Source organism: Nannobrachium achirus (assembly GCF_963921795.1).
Source record: "Nannobrachium achirus genome assembly, chromosome: 24".
In the NCBI taxonomy this organism is placed as follows: Eukaryota; Metazoa; Chordata; class Actinopteri; order Myctophiformes; family Myctophidae; genus Nannobrachium; species Nannobrachium achirus.
In genome coordinates, this window is record NC_137831.1 from 40,812,506 (window position 1) to 40,829,465 (window position 16,960).

Sequence of the window (16,960 nt, forward strand, 5' to 3'; positions counted from 1 at the left end):
AAGAGTGATGTTTTTAATACTGAGTTACCCACAGTGATGGTGTGATTATTATATATGATGAGGTGAGCAGCCTTATAGAGAAATTGGCTTAACAAAGCATTTCAAGGTCAGATAACAGCAGAACATCTGAAGCACACTAGCCATATAGTTTCAGTGCTGCTTGCTGTGTTTTTCAGGGCTGTTGATGCATGGCATACTGCCTGAATATATATATATAATATATATAATATATATATAATATATCTGTTCTGCCATTGCCAGTTGTCAAAAACAAAACTGGGAAGTTAACAAGCATTGATAATTACAGACCTATTGCACTGGCAAGCATTCTGTCCAAGGTACTGGAAGGTAAGGCTCAATGAATATACAGCAAATACTGACAACCAATTTGGTTTTAAGAAAAAGCATGGCACTCATTTATGTATTTATACACTAAGGACATTGTCAGTCAGTACAGAAGATGCAACAGTACTATATTTATGTGTTTCCTTGATGCGTCCCAGGTATTTGATCACATCAATCATGGTAAACTGTTTTAAAGCTAAAAGAGCGTGGTGTTTCCTTATATCTACTGTAATAAGGATCCTGCCGTTTTGGTATTCACACCAAAATATGCAAGCAAAGTTGGGAATACATTACATCCACTCGACTTCTGGTGACCAATGGGGTACGCCAGGGAGGAATTATGTTGCCTGTACTCTTTAATTTGTACATGGACGACCTATCTAAACAGTTAAATGAGTGTCAAACTAGTTGGTGGAGATAACCTTATTAATCATATGATTTACACTCATGACTTTGTAGTTGCTCAAGCTTCTAATCGTACAAACCTTTCAACACCTCAGAGCATTCAAAATTATCATGGAATGTCTTAGCACACCTTTGGGCGGAATTGTAATTATTGCTCTTGGTGAGCAGAGTGTGTATTCAGAGCATTCTGTAGCTGTCAGTGTGTGACCTTTGACCTCTAGTGAGAATCTTCTGATGGCCAGGAGATAATTTTGCCCAGGTTAACAGGTTTTTTAAGATGCATTCTTCATTCCTGTCCTGTCGGTTTCAGCCGCCTTGTCCCAAGGCAGTGGTTTAAAGTCAGTGAGGTCATTGTGCGTGCCTGCGTACGTGCGTGTCGGTCAACTAGCAGGTCTCTCTGCTGTGCTTTTAGGTGTGCTTTGAGAGAGAGAGAGAGAGAGAGAGAGAGAGAGAGAGAGAGAGAGAGAGAGAGAGTATGGAGGCCATTTGCACATTGATGTGTACAGGTGTAAAATGTGTGTATAAAATGAATTTACAGGCCTCATATTATGTCTATGGGGCTGTTAAGTTTGACATCATTTTGTAGGCAGAGGAGAATTTCTGCCCCCATGGCCCCTTCCACTGACTACAGCATTTTGCTTATATTAAAACATACATCAAAAGTCCAGTTCCAATGCCAATATGTTCAAAATAAAACAGCATAATGGCAAATAAACATTGCTTTCTATTCATTGGCGTACACGTACACCCATTTGAGAAACACTGATCTATTGGACCAAGGGTGTGTGAGTGTGAGTGCGTACGTGCGTGCGTGCGTACGTGCGTGCGTGCGTTGTTGTGTGAGCTCAGGGTTTAGCATGTTTAAACATGAGCAACAAGATGTCCCGTTATTCCTTTAGTCACTCACTCTCTCTCTCTCTCTCTCTCTCTCTCTCTCTTTCTCTCTGTTCAGTATTGCAAAAATGAAAAACATACACATGAGTGAATTATATGGCATTTAAAATCAATTATGATGCATTATAGACCTGACCTTTAAGTAAAGTGTTACCAAAAATAAAACCTGTTGCCTAAAAGACATCTGTAGTTCTCTGACTCCAAAATGTCTTTCCTGGTCAGCAGCAGATTCTCACTAGAGGTCAAAGGTCACACACTGACTCCGAATAGACCAACTGGGCTCCGAATAGACCAATTTCTTGTTTACAAACATTGAGACTAAATGCACAGGTGGCTGTTTCATGTAATCAATTCCCAACAGATCCCCAAACCTGTTGTTTTGGGGAGCGCTGGTTTCAGTTCATTCAACCTCTTTTGTGTGTTGGCTAGTGGGATGCACCCATGGGTGCACCCTTATCGAGACATATAACTTCATTGCGCAAGGGTATTGCTCGTCGAGAGTAGCTGATGTACAAGCTCACATGGCGTCACCAATGCAACTGTTCTGAGCTTGGAGGTCTGCGCGCGACACCGTCGCAGGATGGAGCATAAATTAGGCTTCATGGACTGCAGCTGGGCGAGCAGTAGACGCTCTGGTGATCATGAGGAGCACTCCCTCCGTTCTGATGACGGTGAATGGAGGTGGGGTTTGAAGGAGAACTGTTTTGAATCGCTATTATTTGGTTTCGACCTGCGCGCGCATCTAGGTTCTTATCAGTTTGACGTGGACCAAAATTTATCCCATACACACTCTGCACAGAAGACACTGAATTAACTCCTGAACAATTATTTAAGGCTATCCGATCCTACTTTGCCCATCTCCTCCTCCTGGCCAAGGCTGAACTCCTCTATCCTGCTCTATAACCAACAAGAGGCTCCTTTGGGGAGGTATTGGGGACCTCTGAGGTCTTGAGGTGACACAGGTGCGTAGATATCTCTAGTACGGTGGGGTTATTCCTGCCTTGAGCTCTCCTTCGTCTCACCAGCTGCTACAGCCGTGCGCCACCTGTGACCCCTCTTGTCCACGTGTGGTCCTGGCTTGATGTATTATGGCCTTCGGTGTTCTTGCAGGTCTTTTCTCAGTGACACTTCACTGCCAATGTCTCCCCAGCTGATGTTGTTTGGATGAGCCGTCTCCTTATCTGTGATTAATTCCTGGCTGTTACAGTTGTTTGTATTGTTGAGTCTCACATACCCCCCATCTCGGGAGACTCTGGGGGTATCTGTCTCTCCAGAGTCACCAAACTTCCTTGGTTGCCAATGGTATACTTGACCCTAGAGGGCAAACTAATAGCTGATCTACAAGCTCTCAAAATTGAAGCTGATAAATGGGTACGTTCTCCTGATTGGCTGAAAAATTGCAAACCACCTGAAATTGTACTTTCTGTTTATTAATACAGGGGTTTCCAAAGTGGGTGACGGGGCACCCTGGGGTGCCGCGACGGCAGTCCAGGGGTGCCACAAGATAATTTGATAATATTTGGAATTTATTTGGACACAAAAAATATTTAGTATAATTCTAAAGTTATTTCCAGTCATTTCTAACAAAACTGGCTATTATCTCAACGTTTTCCTCGCAACATAATCACTAAAATATCGTCATTGTCAGGCAGAAACCTTGTATCCCCAAGTTTCAAATGTGTACGTCTTTTGGTAAAGCAAAGCCTTGCATCATACAAGACTGTCACACAAAACAACAGATCTACAAGCACACAACGCCTCGCATTGCGAGGCATTGTGTGCTAGTCTAGTACATTTTATAGATGATAAATACAAAACAAACGGTTTTGGTCATACAAGGTTTCCACCAGACAACGACAATAGCCTATGCTATAAATATAATAAGGTGCTGGGAGTGAACATTTTATGTAGGGGTGCCCTCGGATTAAAAAAATATTTATGGGGTGCCCTTAGACAAAAAAGTTATAGATTGACTAAAATATAACTAAAACTAAATAAGATTTTATTCAAAAGTCTATGACTACTGTACGTGCTGTCAAAATACCCTGCAACACAGATCTGTTAGATTTTTCATATTCCACCCTGATTGGCTAAGATGTGTGTGAACTTTGACTTCTAGTGAGAATGTTCTGCTGGGCAGGACAAGACGTCGTAAAGGCAGATAACAACTGCCTTTGGAGCAACAGGTTTTTAAAACATTTCTTTCTTTCCTGCCATAACGAACATAGAGAAAGACTCTATGCCATCGTATTGACTGCCCAAACCAGAGGAACATGTTGGAGGATACATTCACATGTCTTGTTGTGCTTGCACTTTATAGACATTTACACATCAATCAGCAGTGGACAGCAAGTCATTTGAAAACCTGAACTAGAGAATGTGGACAATGTTGTGTTTGGGCTGAGCTGGACAAGGCAGTGATTATAAGTCAGTAAGGTGTGTGTGTGTGTGTGTGTGTGTGTGTGTGTGTGTGTGTGTGTGTGTGTGTGTGTGTGTGTGTGTGTGTGTGTGTGTGTGTGTGTTTGCGCGTGTGCGCGTGTGCGCGCACACTTTTAGGTGTGCTTTGAGTGAGATGGGGTGGGGGGGGGTGGTTGTAAGAAGGAGAACAGAGTATGTTTCAACATGCTCCACACCCTGACACACAACACAACAACCCCCCCCCCCCCCCCCCACACACACACACACACATCTTGACCCTAAGGTCTTTTAACAGCTTATCTCTGCATAGCTGAATGCACCATGCGATCACAATCTCACCTGACACAGTCCCAAAAGATGGCTAGACTCCTGCATACGAAACGAATGCAGTAAAGAAAGAGTTTTACTAAGTATTTCTGACGTGTATTTTTATATGTACGTATAGCAATTTCAAGGTGTCCCCTTAAATTCTGACAATGTACAAATGGAACCAAATGAACCGGTCAGCGTCAATGCTGTGTTCTACAGTACCTGTCATGCAGGTATACGCCGTGGGCTAGTCCCAGTTGTCCGGTGTCCCAGTTGTCCGTTGTCCCAGTTGGGCGGTGGGGGAGCCTTTCCAACAGACTGTAAAGCGAGCGATCTTCATCCCATTCATGCGTTTATCGTGCGCTTGCCCAGGCCTTACGGCCTGGGCATAAATATAACGATTGCATTCACCACGGCTTGGTGAACGCGGGCACTCGCGCCTGCGGCGCTCGGGCGCGAAGAGCAGGACCAAGGTCCGCTGGCCTTCGCGCCGCTTGCAATGTCGTGGACAATAACTGTGACAGCCCGTTCGTACGTTTGCCCCTGTTAGTCCACTTTGCCATCGCCGTTCGCCCAACTGGGACATCGGACAACTGGGATTTTCCCATACGCTGTATGCTGTGAGGATTTTTTTGCCCTCGTGAACCTTTCAAAGTAGCGTATCTGATGGCCATTATGCACTGGCGTATACCCTGGCCACACGAATAGCCACGGAACATAGATAATAGTATGCCCTCTAGGGCTGTCACAATATGACATTTTACATGGCGATTAATTGTCATTCAAATAATTGGCGATTAACGATTTAATTGTGTTTTTGTCATTGATAATTACATTTCTGTTTGGCTTTTAGGCTTTGAAGTTGTACATGGCAGATATGATACATAACCTAAACACACAAATACATTACGACTTACTACTTAAAAAATAACATTGATAGTGGAAATAGCCGATCTACAAGCTCACAACGCGCCGTGATGCGACGCGTTGTGAGCTTGTAGATCGGCTATTTCCGCTATTTCTGACATTTCTCAACATTCACGATTATGACGATTATGACAACATAATTGCGATAATGTCAAATAATCACGATTAGACGATTATTTAATAATTGTGACAGCCCTAATTGCCCTCAAAGAAATTCTAGAACACACCATTGGTCAGTCTTCATTTGGTTCCATTTGTACACTGTCAGAATTTAAGGGGAGACCTTGAAATTGAGTCCCGGGAACCCACTTTGAGAACCACTGCTCAACAAAAGCTCTGTATATTCTGATAGAAATCATTGCTATAGAGCAGGGGTCTTCCACGACTTTCAGGCCAAGGACCCCTTAGTTGAGAGAGAGATGAAGCAGCCAGCAGGGATCCCCACTACATATTGGATTCATTTTAAATCTGTGTTTTCAGACATGTAACCACATTACTTTGTATACCTGACCATTGGCTCAGTACTTGGTCTGCTCTTTTTACCCTGTACACTAAACCTCTTCGCCAAAAATAGCCAATCGACAAGCTGACGGGTCACAGCGCGTCGCAGACGTGTTGTGAGCTTGTAGATCTGCTGTTTTCAGCTGATGTCTTCCCCCAGAATAAGAATGTGAGGGTTCAAGTGGTTAAGGGAAATAAATACAATATATTGTCCCTATCACACAAAGATTTGGCAGTTTCTCTGAGGACCCCCTAGGGGTCCCGGACCCCCTGTTGAAGATCCCTGATACAGAGTGTATGTTCACTAACAGGCGTATCCCCATTTCTCTACCTCTTAAAGATATTTGAATCAACTTTGATTGCTGCAATGACCCCAGACGAGGAAAGCCCTGACATAAAGGTCATGACGCAAAAGTGCTTACACATTTTCTTTTTCCTAAATGATGAAACGAGGTTGGATGTTGGTTTGTTGTTTGTAACAAGAACAAGTTGAGAAACTGACTAGAAAGGAAAGGTGAAGTGACAGAAGAGAGAGAAGCAGAAAGACTTGGTGTGCTTTGTTTGTGCGATTTCAGAAAGCAAGCACAGGAAAGAGAAAGGGCAAAGAAGGAAAGCAAGACAAGTGATATTAAGAAGAAAGAAATGGAAACAGAGCAGAATCAGCAGAGACCTGGTGATACCTATCAAACGAGGATTTCTTTCCTACTAATTTTTACTAAGTTAATAAGTGCAGGTACTGAGGAATAACTACAATATGAAATGATAACAAAAATAAAAGTTGTATCAATGTTTTAAAATTATTAATTTATTCATAATATAGGGCTTTACAAACAATCACAAAAATAGCTTAAAATAATTCAGGATTCCGATTCAAAAATAGCATAGCGTTTTGAGCATGTAGATCAGTTATTTTTGACAGTATATGCATTGTGGCCCTCTGTAGTGGTTGTGAAAATATATTGGCTCTCTCCATCATCAAAGTTGCCCACCCCTGCCCTTTAGTATCAGCCAAAGTCATAACACTGATAGGCATAAGGACACAGTTGTGAACACAACCAATAGTTATGGCTTATAGAATCACAGACCTCTGTTAACAGCAGTGTTTCTGAAAGTGCTGTAGGGTGCCATGACGCAAGTTACGGCAGAATACTTTGAGTTTGACTGCATGTACTTGGTGCATTCTTTTCATTGTACAGCCTCTTCACCAAAAATAGCTGATCTACAAGCCCACACGCGGTGACGCGTTTGTAGATCAGCTATTTCTGGTGAATGTTCCCGCCTGAATATAGGGATACTGCAGGTTCAAGTGGTTATAAACGTTTTCAATCCTATGGAAAATACCTACTGTAGATATTCTCTCAAATTGTACATGCGATATACTAGATCTCAGATGGAAAGATTCACATACTTAGGTACCATAATATATTCTAAAAATTAACAATGACGTTCAGGGGTGCGGTGGATGATGAAGTTATTTACAGGGGTGCCTTGGGCTAAAGAGGTTTGAGAACCACTGCAGTACAGATAATGACACAAGCCAGTCTGAGACATGATATGCAAACCAGGCCTTTCTGTAGTGACCTGCCATCATGTCATGTGCCATCAACAACCTTGTTCTGCAGTTCACATGAGGTCCCTGGGCAAGCAGGATGGACAGCCAAGATAAATATTTAGACTTTTTTTGTGAGCAACGGCATTTCTTGAGACACAAAGGGTTTCCGCCGCGCCTCAAGACAGGTTTAGGCTGGCCCGGTGCATCTCAGGAATGGGACTGGAATATTTAGAGGGAAGGCACAGGAGCAAACTCTGTTTAAGCCTTGTTTATTTACTGGGTGCAGGCAAATGAAGTGATGTTTCGATGTCAAAACGTCTTCGTCAGTTCATAGAGGGAAGAGTTTATAAAATGGCTTAAATACAGGTATGGAACAGGGATAGGCCCTTCAATTAGCCAATGTCCAAGAGCCAGCAATGATGACTGCATGTATCTTTATCACGTGGAGAACTCAGTTCTCCAAGAATGAATTAAGAAATGCTCTTTGGGCTACAGTACATGTGTCAGATATAAATAGCACGAACAGCATTACATATTTCCTTTACAGTTCATAGGCTTATAGGTCAAATTCACAAGTACATATCCCAACTACTAATTGAAGCAGAGGCCCAAATTGCATGACAGGGGTCTCACAGAACGAACACACACACACACACACACACACACACACACACACACACACACACACACACACACACACACACACACACACACACACACACACACACACACACACACAGACACACACACACACACACACACACACACACACACACACGCACGCACACACACACACACACACACACAATGAACCTAAACAAAACTAATAATAAAATAAATCCAACAACAACAGGGTCATACACACATGCAGTTCATACAGTATAGAGTTAAATCTCCTCAGTCAGAATGACTCAAGGATTATCTCATCCTCCAACTCAAGTGAATGAAGTCTTTTTAGTAATGTTTTAACACATCAAACAATAATCATAATATTTAATAATATATATACTGTGTGTATATATATATAAACTGTATATATATATATATATATATATATATATATATATATATATATATATATATATATATATGATAAATCACCCACACTCCTGCTTCAGGGGTCAGGGTGAGATTGAAAAAAAGGAAAACAGAATACTTTTTTTTAATGAATGATATTTTTTGACGGGCGGCAGAGGCTCAGGGGTAGAGTGGCCACACGGAGGGTTCGATCCCAGGCTCCCCCAGAGTTATAGTGTCCAAGAGTCCTTGCTGTGTAAACATAGCTGAGAAAATACTATGCAGACTTTTAAAACTAAACTTAAATATACAAAGAATTGTGCTGAAACAGACGTCCATAGCACTTTCCTTCCGACTATGTCTCTGTATCAATGCAGATTGGCTAATAAAGGCTGTGTGCTCAATGCTCATCTTTAGTGGTCAAGCAAAGAGGAACCATATTATGCCCTTTGCTTGAGGACAAGAGCAAGAAGTGGTTGTTATTTACACAACATCTTGTGAATGTTGCCACATTTCCTCAATGTTCTCACAAACACTCTTTAGAAAACAAATAATGCATAGAACCCATAGGACCCACATGCCCATAGAGTTGCGGTCCCGTCGAAAATTGGAAAATATGGGACAAATCTAACAACTTTCTCTTACCATGCTATTGGCTTCATTCTTTGTCTTTGATAGACAAATAATGTTCTCTGATAGGCAACAGTTTACACATGAATGTGATGTTTAGGTTAGTAAATACTGTATTAAATTGCCTAGAGGGTTGCCACAAACAAACATTCTGACCTGCGAGGAGCACCGTCGCTCCAATCTGCACACAAACACTGTACAATAGCCTCACCAGTGGCCCCTAACCCTGGGCGTGTCTCATTTGCACAACATTAGGCTAGGTCTGAAGGCAGTATAGCGGCCTGACAATCTAGTAATATAAAGTAATATACAATACATTATATTTTTAATTTGTAACACTTTAGTGTCTTATATCATGTTATTGTTGTATTCTGTTATTCATTTTAATTGAACCACAAGTCTGAGGAGCCCTGGCTAATTAATTTCACAAATACCAAATAGCCCAACAAATAGTTATGGGCTGTACTATAACTACATGATAATAAAAACATGAGGCTGTCCTTGAAAAGGTTATAGGCATTTGTGGAAGAGTCAATTTGTTGATGAAAACAACAAATGAGATGTTATTTAGACTGATGCCAGGTCATTGTTGACCAGCATCTATAGAGTGAATTGTTTGAAGGTAACCTACCGTATATTTTTTTCTTTTAGAATGTATTTATTCTATGTTAGAATGATGATCCGAGATTGCTAATTCTATGAATTTGATGTAACCTTGAGTTCTTCTGGCTTATTGTAAGTCACTCACTCTGGATTAAGAGTGTCTGCTAAATACCTACATTTTAAATTGTAAATGTGTAAAATAGTGAGCAGCCTTTTCCAGTGGGCGAGGTCTACAACAATGTAAGCTGACAGGTTACCAGTTGAACCCATTGGGGAAGCCTCAGGGTCCCCCCCCCCTCCCCCCAGCCCCCCTCCCCCTTACACACACAGTATTTAGCTGAGTTTGAGGACGTTACTGACAACAGTTGAAGTGAGACCCTCTGGGTTGTTGAAGGTGGATCAGCTCAGCAGCATCTTTTCTTTGAACATCTCCTCTGCAGATGAAGGTAAATTGTTTCTTTGGCTTAGTCTGGATTTGAATGAATCACAATCCACATGTAATGTTTGATGATGATGATGATGATGATGATGAGTAATTTCATGTATTTCGTGGCTCTGATATATTTTGTACATTTGTTAGTAGGCCTAACAGAACAATGTGATAGTGAAATGGGTCATGGGTTATGATCATTCACACACTGACCCTGTGGTGGTTTTGTTCCATAGCTGGGCTCCTCTGGGGCCATATGGAGCGTTGTGTTGTGTTGTGTTGTGTTCTGTCAGCGTCCGCCTTAGGGCTCGAACACACTGTAACGATATTGCGTGGTCGATGAGTCATCAGATCGTTAGAGTATTTCACACTACACAAGTGACTTTCTTGAAATCGTGTGGTTTTGTTTTTCGGCACAAGATTGACTACCGACAAGGGATCACACACTGCCAGATAGGCCTATTTCACCAGGATGCTATCCCCGATATAGCCAATATTACATTTGTGTTTATTGTCTCCACCAGCCGAAGGCTGAGGGAGAGATGTTTTCCCCTCCGTCCGTGTGTCCGTCCGTGCGTGCGTGCGTGCGTCCGTCCGTGCGTCCTCGCAGTTTGTGAGCACCTAATCTCGGTCGCCGTTGGCCCGGACGCTGCCAAAGTGAGCACACACACTCCCTGGATGCCAATCTAGAACCTCTGCCCTAAATTTTTCAAATAGGCCTTTTCTAGCGCCACCTAGTGGCCGATGTTCACAAAACACATTTCTGTGCACTACTCTTACAGATTTTGTCCAAAAATCTTACAAATCGGTAGGAAGTATCTCGACAGTCATGTGATCAACACGGATCTGTCCAATTTTGCATATTCCATCCTGGCTTCCAAAATTTGTAGGATTGAGCCGTTTTGAACAAAATGCCTCAAATCCCAAACGCAAAGTGCAATTATCATGAAATTGCGCACACATGTTCTCACTAGGTCGAGGAAGAAATGCCACTTCAAATTTTTGAAATCAGCCTCATGGTGGCGCTATAACAGGCCAATTTGTGGTTTTACCTATAACTCCACCGATCAGTTTCAAACTTTGTAAGCGCACTCCCTAGAGGCTAAGGATAAACCTTTGCCCTGCATTTCTCACATCAGCCTTTTATAGCGCCACCTTTGGGCCGACTTATGTAAAACACATTTTTGAATATTACTCCTTGAGATTTTATCCAAAAATCACGCGAATCGGTACACAGTATCTCTATAGTCATGTGATCAAGTCCGATCCGTCTGATATTTCATATTCCATCCTGATTGGCTAATATTGGCTTCCAAAGTTTGCAGGATTGTTCAGTTTTTGAACAAAATGCCTTAAATCATCAACACAGCTTGCCATTACCGTGAAATTTGCCACACATATTCCCACTAGGTCAAGGAACAAATGCTACCTTTTTCACATTGGCCTGTTATAGCGCCACCAGCAGGTAGACTTTAGCAAAACACATTTTTGGAACACAATGCTTCAAATCATGCATGCAGCGTCCGATTGCCATGAAAGATCTAAGGTGAAGAACATATGCCACCCTTTTTACATTGGCCTATTATACAGTAGCACCACCAGGATGCACGGTCTGGTGGAGACCTGTGCTCGGAAGAGCACTGCTTCTAGTTCTAATTGTGCACGAGAGCGGGCACTAATGATTTTCCGTCTCTCACGTGCATGCGCGCACGCACACACACACAGCAACCTGTTTGATGTTTTCATTATAACACCTGCCTCGTGGTTTTATCAACATATTGTGAGATGCGTTGGTTTTATATTGCTATGAAACAGCATCTATATTATTATGATGAAAGTCATGAAACATAATATTATTTAACAGCAATATTACTACCAATAAGACTGAAGACCTGAATTTACCCTCGGAATAAAGGTCTATTAGCTATTCATAATATATCCATCTATCCTTACAGACAGACAGACAGACAGACAGACAGACAGACAGACAGACAGACAGACAGACAGACAGACAGACAGACAGACGTTCTGTCTGTGATCACATGATGTCTGCTCTCATTTAACACAGATCTTCTCAGGGTGCGCAACCTCTTTCATACTGTAGCCAGGGGCGTCACACCAAATTCTGGGCCCTGGGTACAAGGATTCACTGTGGGCCCCGCATGAATGTTCTTCATACAGAGAGGGGGTTTAACCCATTTAGACTGGGAACGCATTGGTATGTGTTATTTTGTGCTTTAACTATTGAAAATAAATTAGTCTACAAGTTCACACGCTGTGAGCTTGTAGATCTGCTATTTTCGATAAAACCTATGTGTCTATGTCAATGGTTCTCAAACTTTTTCATGTGAAGGACCCCCCAAATGATATGTATTTGGCCACAGACCCCCAAATAAAAAAAAAATCAGTTCCATATCCAGTCATACAGTATATATTCAAAGATTTGCACACATTTTCACAACTTTTCAAAAATAGCAGATCTACAAGGCACCGTGAGCTTGTATATCTGCTATTTTTTTCAATAGCTAAAGTATAAAATAATTAAGGCCCCTCCACCATGGGCCCTAGTAACTCAGTCCCACTTTTCTCCTCCTTGTGATGCCCCTGACTGTAGCCTACCATGCCCAGTTTGCGACAGGGCCAAATATCAGTTGCTAGATATCTAGAAACGCTCGGGAAGAAATCACCGAGTGCTATTATCGCGGCCAAATCTTCTCGCAGTGCTTTTCTCACACAATAAGCAAAACCGGCGACAGCATAATCGTCTCAAAAAGTTGGGCAGTGTGTTTGAGCTGTTATGCAAAACTATTGAGTTCACAAAAATATAGAGTTAAACTACTTCTCTGTAAATAATACTAATAACATTTAAGTTAGTTCAATACATTTCATATGTGTAAATTTGAATCAAAACTAACTAAATTAAGTAAAACCTAAGCAAATATATTGAGTTCATACTAGTCATATATATTGAGATAACCACTTCTCTGTGAACAGTAAAAAGTAAGTTGGTTCAACACATTTCATATGAGTAGTATATCAGTCTTTTTCCTCTAGAATTTATGTATTTATTTATTTTCCTTTTATATTATGATGGAGAGATCAATGATGTAAATGTCTATCAATGGGTGACAGAGTGAAGACACGTGACCAGCAGTGCTGTCCTCAGTGGAGATCCTGAACACAATGGAACTTCCTGAAAAGTCAGATGAAGACTGTCCAGGTAACATGAAAGAAAGAAAGAACGAAAGAAAGAACGAAAGAAAGAAAGTTCTAGTGACATTATTGTGACATCAGAAAGTTTGCTTAATTTCAAGAACAGTTAAATGTTGTATTCAATGCTAGAAAGTTCTAGTGACATTATTGTGACACATCAGAAAGTTTGCTTAATTTCAAGAACAGTTAAATGTTGTATTCAATGCTGTAGCTATAGCTACATAAGTTACCTGAATTCATATCAAAGTGTTGAAAGTTAAGTAATTTGTCAGTCATGTAAAACTGAAGTTATTGCATTTACTTGATGTCCCTGAAAGTTAGAGCTAGTTTTATTAACACAGATGACTGTATTGTGCAGGTCCTTCAGTGGTACCTGCAGTTCTTCCAGCTCCAAGAGTTCCAAGAGTGATGTCTCCTACCATCTCTGGTAACAATGGTGGTTCTGGAAATGTCGACATCAATGCCAGCTCCACAGATAGAGACAGAGGTACATAATGTGTGTTAACAGGCAAATGTGATATTTACTGGCAAGATATAAATGTCATTCTCTTGACCATAGCCCCACTGAATACCATGCTCCCACAGAGAACACACTTCATTATCCTCTTGTCCTTATGCAGGATCTGAACTTGCACCAGAAGACTCGGCTAACAATCCTACCATCTCTGGTCACACTGGTGGTTCTGTCAACAGCTCCACAGACAAAGGTAGGCCTATACCATATATTTTACCCGGTATAGACTATACTGCTAAGCTATGAAAGTTATTCTCTTAGCGGCTAAGCTATGAAGGTCAGGTGAGGACTGTAACAATGGCATAAAGAAAGAAAGAAAGAAAGAAAGAAAGAAAGAAGTTGCTGGCTAAAACATGTATAAAACCGTATTATGGACCAATATTTATTTAAACTATATATTTTGAAAAGCATTGTTGGCCAATGTGGGGCCCCATTCATTTCTAGTGACAGGAGGTTATTGTGACACATTAGTATCAGAAAGAGTTTGCTTTATTTCAGGAACAGATAAATGTTTTATTCAATAATGCTGTATAGCTACATAAGTTACCTGAATTCATATCAATGTGTTTATAGCTAATGACAGTAGTCCCACTGCATGAATACCATGCTCCCACAGAGCAAACTTCATTATCCTCTTGTCCTCATGCAGAATCTGAACTTGCACCAGAAGACTCGGCTAACAATCCTACCATCTCTGGTCACACTGGTGGTTCTGTCAACAGCTCCACAGACAAAGGTAGGCCTACACAATATTTTTTTTACCTGGTATAACCTACTGTTAATTTATGAAAGTTATTCTCCCTAGATAATGACAAGAGTCCAATTTCATAATGTCATACTGCTATGTGAAACATTTTTCAACCACTCTTTTTCCCCCTTCTTTTTGTAAACAGCACATTTTGTGATGCAGAACCGGGCACAGTTGATTCAAAACGTTACCTCAGTCATGGCTATAGTAGATAGTCTAGGAAAAATGGTCCACCATGAATTCCGTGCCAAGATTCAAGCCCAGGAGACAAGCATGGACCAAATGAGGCTACTGTATACAAAGATGCCAGAAAAAGGGGGGGTAAACATCAAAGCAGCATTTTACGATGCCCTTAAACAACACGAACGCCACCTGTTGGAGAGCACAGGTAAGATAAGATTTGGCAATACATTACGTGTTTATTTTAGTGTCCACTCCAAAAGCGGAACATTGTCTACCAGGCTAATGTGGTATTTTCTACCTTAAAGATGTGAATGTCATAATGACATAATGACAAGAGTCCCTTCTCATGAATGTCATGTCCACTCACTGAGTCCATTCACAGCTTTATCATCACAATATCACAAAGATATGGCAGCACATGATACATTTGAAGAAACAAAACAAAACTAAAAAAAAACCTCTACAATAGGGATAATTATCCTATGGGGTGATGGGGCTAGGGGGGTCTACATTTGATCAGTTCTGATATTACTAGCTCTAGCCTTTGTAGTCTTTTTAACCAATTAAACCTTATGAGATGAACATTCTGCAAAAATAACCAATCTAGAAGCTCACACTCCGTACCACCAGGATGCGAGTTTGTATCTAGTTTGAGCAAATATTTATTTTAGCCTTTGAGAATCAGGTCAACTACATTGCAAGGCCATGTGAATTATGTTCAACTATAGTGTTTAAGTGGTTAACGTGAGAATCACCAACCGTCTTCGTTCTCATTTGTGTTCCATAATTACCATAACATGCCCTTAATTAGGCTATGTCCTTTGCACTTTTGTCCTTTAGCAACTCCTCCTGCTGTGTATCAACAACGATTCAAGTCTAGACTGAGGAAGAAGTTTCAGGTTTTGTCTACAAAACAAGGGAAAAAAACATTTCTGAATGACATTTTCTCAGACATCTACATCACAAAGGGTGGGAGTGGCGAGGTCAATAAAGAACATGAGGTCAGACAGATTGCACCAGGATCCATGCAGCCAGCAGAACCAGACAAGATCATCAGCATGGAGGACATGTTCAAAACCTTACCTGGAGAAAAGGGCCCAATAAGAACAGTGATGACGAAAGGAGTGGCTGGCATTGGTAAAACAGTCTTAGCAAATAAGCGTGCTCTGGACTGGGCAGAAGACAAAGCCGACCAGGATGTCCTCTTCATGATTCCATTCACTTTCCGAGAGCTGAATAAGAAGAAGGACAAGGTTTTCAGCTTGATGGAGCTCCTTCATCAGTACTTTGGTGAAACCAAGATGGAAGAAATCTGTGGCCCCGACGGGTCCGGAGTTATGATCACCCTTGAAGGACTGGATGAAAGTCGGATTCCTTTAAACTTCGAGGACAGTGAGATCTTGACCGATGTCACAAAACGGGCCTCCTTGGACGTGTTGCTGACAAATCTCATAAGGGGGGACCTGCTACCCTCTGCTAAACTCTGGATAACCACTCGACCTGCTGCAGCTGATCAGATACCGACTGATTATGTTGACAGGACGACAGAGGTCAAAGGCTTCTCTGATGCTCAAAAGGAAGCGTATTTCATGAAGAGATTCAGTGATAAGGATGTGGCCAAAACAATCTTCTCACAAATCAAGAAATCACTAAGCCTCTACATCTTGTGCCACATCCCAGTATTCTGCTCTATCATTGCTACCGTTCTGGAGAATGCGTTAAGGGAAGGAAAACAGGATGAGAAAGGAGCAACACCTAACACCCTGGCTGCAATGTTCATCCATTTCACAGTGGACCAATCCAAAAAGAAAGATGAAAAGTATACCAACAGCAAACAGAACAGCGATGTCATTCTCTCTCTTGGAAGAATGGCCTTTGACCAGCTGGAAAATGGCAACCTGATCTTCAGTGAAGAAGACCTGAAAAGGTATGGCATTGATATCAGAGATGCCGCTGTGTGCTCAGGAGTTTTCACACAGATCGTGAAAGAGGAGTATGGGCTATACGAGGACCAGGTGTTCTGCTTTGTCCATCTGAGTGTTCAAGAGTTTCTGGCCGCTCTTTATGCCTATGTGTCATTCATCAACAAAGGTGACAACGTACTGACAAAACCAAAAGCAACCTCCAAGTTGCCAAAGCCATTCAGAGACAAGGAATTTGACTTCTACCAGTGTGCTGTAGACAAGTCCTTAGAGAGTCGCAATGGACACTTGGATTTGTTCCTCCGTTTTCTGCTGGGCCTCTCATTGGAGTCCAATCAGACTCTCTTAC

The 16,960-nt window shown here is 41.6% G+C and overlaps 2 protein-coding genes across 2 annotated transcripts in view; both read left to right on the forward strand.

Moving 5' to 3' along the window:
• Positions 1-13,653, forward strand: part of LOC308280297 (protein NLRC3-like) — a gene marked incomplete at both ends in the record, with an annotated part of 56,560 nt that extends 42,907 nt beyond the window's left edge. Inside the window, one exon of the mRNA XM_080720556.1 lies at positions 13,603-13,653. Within this exon, the coding sequence (XP_080576682.1) occupies positions 13,603-13,653 (51 nt within the window). The remainder of the gene's footprint in view (positions 1-13,602) is intronic.
• The window catches only part of LOC308280298 (NACHT, LRR and PYD domains-containing protein 3-like), a gene marked incomplete at both ends in the record, with an annotated part of 16,824 nt that continues 13,516 nt past the window's right edge, over positions 13,653-16,960 (forward strand). Inside the window, 5 exons of the mRNA XM_080720557.1 lie at positions 13,653-13,731; positions 13,865-13,951; positions 14,408-14,494; positions 14,652-14,894; positions 15,530-16,960. The exon at positions 15,530-16,960 is cut by the window's right edge and continues 346 nt beyond it. Coding sequence (XP_080576683.1) covers positions 13,653-13,731; positions 13,865-13,951; positions 14,408-14,494; positions 14,652-14,894; positions 15,530-16,960 — 1,927 coding nt within the window. The remainder of the gene's footprint in view (positions 13,732-13,864; positions 13,952-14,407; positions 14,495-14,651; positions 14,895-15,529) is intronic.